General features: G+C 46.2%; 1 protein-coding gene across 1 annotated transcript in view; it reads left to right on the top strand.

The window, feature by feature from the left end:
- The first annotated feature begins 2,367 nt into the window (after nt 1–2,367).
- LOC130123057 (inactive phospholipase D5-like) overlaps nt 2,368–6,000 on the top strand; it is a 93,865-nt gene continuing 90,232 nt past the window's right edge. Inside the window, exon 1 of the mRNA XM_056292180.1 lies at nt 2,368–2,538. Coding sequence (XP_056148155.1) covers nt 2,368–2,538 — 171 coding nt within the window. The remainder of the gene's footprint in view (nt 2,539–6,000) is intronic.

Raw genomic sequence — 6,000 nt, 5'->3', positions numbered from 1 at the left:
ATCCCCGTATGGGAAATATACTATTCATGAATACTCGGTGTTTTTTCATTTGAATTTTTCAATATTTCAGTGGCCCTGCTGCATGAATTGCATTATAACATGTAGCACCCTGTAACTGTAAAGGCCCGTGGTTGACTGAATGCAGTTTGTTGTACTGATTTAATTAAAGTCAGTACCAGCACAATTAAAATTGATTCATCCTGTTCAGTGGAGTTATGGTACACTGGCTGTTTGCTGCTAATGATTGAAAACTTGGGTATTGCCCTGTGTGTGCACGTGCATGTGGGTGTGTAAGTGTGTTTGAGACTGTGTGTGTGCTTGTGTGAGTGTGTGTGTGCGTGTGTGCGTGTGCAGGTGTGGGTGCGTACCAGTTTCAGTGCATGAATATATGCATGTATGCTTGGGCCTTTGTCTGCATCCCAGATAGTAGTCAATTAGCATTTTTTTAAGCTCTGCTGGTTCTTCCATAGAAATAGACTGGATGCAGGTAAAGCGAAAAGAGGGACTGCAGCCTCACTGCAGCACTCTGCTGAAATATGCCAGGGTGTGTGTGTGTGTGTGTGTGTGTGTGTGTGTGTGTGTGTGTGTGTGTGTGTGTGTGTGTGTGTGTGTGTGTGAGTGTGTGTGTGCATGCGTGCGTGTGTGTGTGTGTGTGTGCAAGTACTCCAAAGAACCAGAAGAGAGAGAGAGTAACAGCAAAATGAGAACACTGGAAAAAAAAGCTGATGGGAGGGAGTGAGGTAGAGCATGAGGATGAGCATGAGGATGAAGAACATGAGTGTGGGCAGGGAGTAACAGAGAACGAGAGAGAGAGAGAGTAGAGTCAGAGTGTGAGTGGAAGACAGGAGGCTGACTGTCTCTCACAGACAGTGAGGGAAGGTTGGAGGGAGGGAAAGACTGAAATATTCCCAACAATATGACAAAGAACTGGAAGGAAGAGAGAGAGAGAGAGAGAGAGAGAGAGAGAGAGAGAGAGAAAGAGAATTTAAGACTGAGAAAAGGGACGAGTGTATGCATGTAGTAAAGTGACAAGGAGAAAATGTTTGTGTGTGTGTGTGTGTGTGTGTGTGTGAGAGAGAGAGAGAGAGAGAGAGAGAGAGAGAGAGAGAGAGAGAGAGAGAGAGAGAGAGAGAGAGAGAGAGAGAGAGAGAGAGAGAGAGAGAGAGAGAGAGAGAGAGAGAGAGAGAGAGAGTATATTTCATCTCTTCCCTGCTGTCATTCAGTAGGGCTGCTGACTTCACTGGTGTCCATTTCACACGAGGGGTCTTTCCTTCTTTTGCGACGCTGCATCAGCATCTCACACACACACACACACACACACACACACACACACACACACACACACACACACACACACTAACAGCAGACCGAAACAAATGCCATGCTTTCCCTCATATTCTCTAGTTATCATTACTACTCTTGCTCACATTCTCCGTTGTCTCTCTCCATCCTCCCCATGGTTTCTCTTTCTCTCCTCCCCTCCCTTCTCTTTGCTCCGCTCGTGTATCCTCTCCCTCCTCGCGCTCTCTCTCTCTCTCTCTCTCTCTCTCTCTCTCTCTCTCTCTCTCTCTCTCTCTCTCTCTCTCTCTCTCTCTCTCTCTCTCTCTCTCACCTCACCTCACCTCACCTCACATGTGGTCCTCCACTCTGGGGATTGCCTGAGTCAGAGGCAGACCCCAGACAGAGCGCCGGGAGACCCGGGTCCACAGGAAGCTGAGCGGAGCGGAGCGGAGAAGATCTGAGCTAATCCCAGCATCGACCCAGAGAGGAGCAGAGAGGGGCTGGGAGGGAGGATCTGCACGTTATGCTGAGGACGGGGGCTGACGGAAAGGTAGCTCCTCATTCTGGCCGGGGGCACCCTGAAGGAGGACTCCCCTCAGTTTGAGGACATCACCTGAAGTGTGTCTCTGGTGATGGGAATGACGAGCGGCATTTTGTGAGAAAGCGGTTGTACTCCTCTTGCCAACGTGTTTGAGGTGTGGTCATGCACAAACCTTCAGGTTTATCTCAGGTTTATGTGGTAAAGGACACAAGTAGAAAGCTAAATTTAGAAGCTCTGTGATTTTTTTCTTCTCCTTCTTATCGCTTCAGCAGAAGACAGACTGCTGAAACCAAATGCTTACCACACCACACACCGCTTTGGAGTACCAATCCCACCCTTTTCCTTTTGGCACTGTTGGAGCAGTGCAGTGATTATTTGCCATGTACAGACAAAGTCCAGGATGGGATTATATGGAATGGTAAATACACAGGGCACACGGCAACGGTGAACCAGTTCCTGCAGTTTTTAATGTGCCATCACCAGTCTAACTGACATTAACGCCGAGTCGAGCAGCCCGGCCGCCAGACAGACATCTATCTGGCAGTATGGAGATGAAGGGGAGCCGTGGACTCGTAGGTGGCCTGGACCAGAGAGGGCAAGGGGGCCACCTGGGCGTCGCTGGCCCTGTGTTACCCACCAGCTCCATCTATACAGCGGTGCAGCAACAGGACTACTCGGCCGGCGTCTGGCTCCGCAGGAAGGAAAAACTTGAACACGTAAGTCCTGGAGACTGGTGACTGGACACCAGTGATTGATAATCGCTTCGGACAAGAGATGGAGGGGAAATTGTAAGCTATAGGAAACAGAAATGTTAGAACTAAAGTAATCAAACTAGATTATTACTGTGTAGAATGATGGAGAATATATGGTCAGGACGAACAGCGTAGACTGAGATGGCTTAAATTGGATGTTGGGACCGAAAAGGTGCGATCAGAACAATCACATTGGAGGACTGAGACAGCAGCCATTTTGGGACTGAAACTTTGCAGCTTGAATATTAACGCTAACCTGTCAGGGCTGAAATGGTACCGTTGGGGTCGATTTTTGCCGGTAGAATGAAAAGCCCACGCGGGTAAATCCTTAGAAGTAGCGCTTGATCCAGAACTACTGATCCTGTGCGATACGGTTGAGGTCAATGGCTGGCATCGGGTTGCAATATAGCATGTACGAGGATAATGGGACAAAGCCTATGGGAATAATCAATCTCTTGGGTTAGAACAGCACAATGGCCAAGCTTATTGGAAAGTTTGTGTGCAGAGATAAGAAAGCGGATGGGGCCATGTAGAAGCAGGGATTTTGTCTTGGTGTTCAGATGAATTTGCATAAAACTTGCTTAAACAAGACGTACGAGATATTAGGTGTTATCTGTTGTCTGGTTGGTTGCAAGTGAAATGCCATGAGACCAGGGGTTTTTGGGTGTGTGTGTGTGTGGGGGGGGGTGTCAAACACGTGTCAGCTACCAATTTTCATTCTCATTTGCATCACCTCGCTCATCATCCCTCCGTGTTTCAGCGAGGTTGCAGTCTCTCTGTTGTCCAACATCCCTGGTGAAAAGGACTTCTCCGTCTGCAGGACACTTGCTTTTATTGCAGGTAAACGGTATCTGTAGTCTCGCGGGGGTGCCTGCAAGGGGCCTTGGGTTTTTAGCAAAGATAGAAGGAGTGTGTGTTGAATATTTGATGTCAGAGGGGAGTGGAGCGATGTCCGTAGTGAGCATGTCTGCATAACCAACTAGGTCGGCGAATTAGTCTGCACTATTTCTGCAGATACGCACGTGCCCACTCAAGCCCGCACGCAGGCACACAAACACTAATGCTCACACACGCACACTCACGCGCAGGTTCACACATGCATGCAGTGTTCAGTGTTTCGCACGTATACATCCATGCACGTGCACACAAACTGACGTTAAAGCACACAAAAACACACACACACGCACTTGCACGCACACACCCACATTAACATTCAGCTTCTTTTTTTTTTCAGAGTCCTGCAGGAAGTCTTTGTAAGACTCCAGTCATGCAATTTAATTCACAGCCCAAACCTAGTGCCCCCCCCCCCACCACCACATACACACTCAAACACACTAATATTTCCACACCGCACAATGCATACTTAAGCTCGGATTAGTTTTACAAGCCAGATGTACATGTCCACTGCTAGCTTTTCAGCATGTCACATTTACTTACTCATGTAGCGCGTCTCACACCCCTGTTCAGTTGTTGCAGCTGAGTTACTGCTCCTCTATTTAAGTGTAAATGTCAATGAAAATGTCATATTCAATTGAATGGTCCATGTCTAGTCTAGTCAATTCCCAAGGTAGCTTGTTAACATGCAACTTATTAGAAGTCACATTGCACTCATGTTTTCATCTATATAAAAAAAAAAAACTTGCAAAATATAAAACACCATCCATGTGGTCAATGAAATCCTAAGCAATACATATTTTAAGCTTAAGAGAGAAAAGAGCCAGCAGCTGGGTTGCATGAAAAGAGAAAAGCTGCTGATCAACACCAGCTAAGCTTTAAGTAGAGAGAGAAGCAGCCGGAGAGTTGTATGTGCAGAGCTGCAGGCAGACATGGAGCATTATTGTCATATAGCGGGTTGACTCAAGTCGCAAGTTCAGTATCAACCCTGCATCTCTGACTCTTCCATGATCAAGTCCGGTCATGAGTCTCAGATCACTGCAAACTTGAGCTCTACAAGACTGGCTGCTTCTTTCTTCCAAAAGAAACATAAAGAACTGCTCAAAACTAACCTGGTGTTTCAGCTCATTTGCCACTAGAAGTTACACCAGGATCCCTCAGACAAACGGGAACCGGAACATCCTCCAGGTTGAACACATCCAGCTTGTAGCAAGTCAATACCAAGAAATTCTGGACAGGAAAAAGCAGTTACACCTTCAACCGCTTTGCAATAACACAGTGTTCTTAATTAGGTCATAATATTGTGTGAGTGGAAAACAAACAGCTGTCAGATGAAAATATGAAACCCGACGCTCTCAGAACACCTCCTCACCCTACTAACCTGCAGCCATTTACATGTTTTAGTAACGGCCTGTGGAAGGCCAAATGTTCACTATATGCTGGAAAGGTAGCAGAAGTCCTTTTCTACCCAAATCTGAATCCATACATGCTTATCGTTCAAATTAAGCTCATCTATATGCCAGTACCTTCTATGAAATTCTAATTGTTGAGACAAATTGAATGTGTTTAATTGCCGCTAAGACAAAACTCCTCAGCACATCCATGTGTGACATATATTCTTGTATATTCAGCACACATACTCTTATATTGCTGTATTGCACGCTGTATTGAGAGGTGGCACCGGTACCTCAGAACCAACTCACTCACATAGTCTAAGGCATTTTCACAAACGTCTGAAGTCTTACCCAAAGAAACCGTTTTCAAATAAATATTATAAATATCGGGAAAGAGGCAATTTAGTAAAGGACACATTTGCCTAACTGAAAGGTTATTATAAAAACAAATAAGTCTTAGGAGGTAGTTTTAGATCCATGCAAATTTGAGGCATGGGACGCTTGTATGGGATTACATTAGCCTCTGTTGGGGAAGTGGATGGAGCCAAAGCTGCCAGTGATTATGAATATTTTTTGAGATGGGCTTGGAGCTGACAGCGAAACAGATGACAGGTAGTCTGGTAATGTAACTCTGGCCTTTAGCCAAACTGATTTTAAGGAATTGGCAGCTGCGGTTTGCCCCCAAGCTCTGCTTAAAATTTCATGGTGGCTGTGTCATATCGACCTGTCTCTGTGGGGAGATGAGCCCATCCCATATAGCACCCAGGTACTCTCTCTCTCTTCTAAAATGAACTTAATACAGAGCATAACGGTAAAGTATTTTTGAGATAGAGCCTCTCACTGATACTAATAAGACATCTTTTATAAGCCATACCAGCATGTATCCTGGTTCTGCTGAATGACAGAAGCTAAGCAGGTGTGGGCTTGGCTAGTATTGGATGGGAGACTTCCTGGGAAAACTGAGCTGCTGCTGGAAGTGGTGTCGGTGGACCTGTAGGGGGCAGTCTTCCCTCTGGTCCTAATAAACAAATCCCAATACCCCAGTGCAGTGACGGGGACACTGTACTGTAGGAGATGCCGTCCTTCGGATGAGACGTTAAAACTGAGGTCCTGACTCACTGCGGTCGTTAAAGATCCC

Source organism: Lampris incognitus, chromosome 13 (genome assembly GCF_029633865.1).
Source record: "Lampris incognitus isolate fLamInc1 chromosome 13, fLamInc1.hap2, whole genome shotgun sequence".
Lineage (NCBI taxonomy): Eukaryota > Metazoa > Chordata > Actinopteri > Lampriformes > Lampridae > Lampris > Lampris incognitus.
The sequence above is the reverse complement of the archived record's forward strand: the minus strand, read 5'-3'. Positions and strand labels throughout refer to the sequence as shown.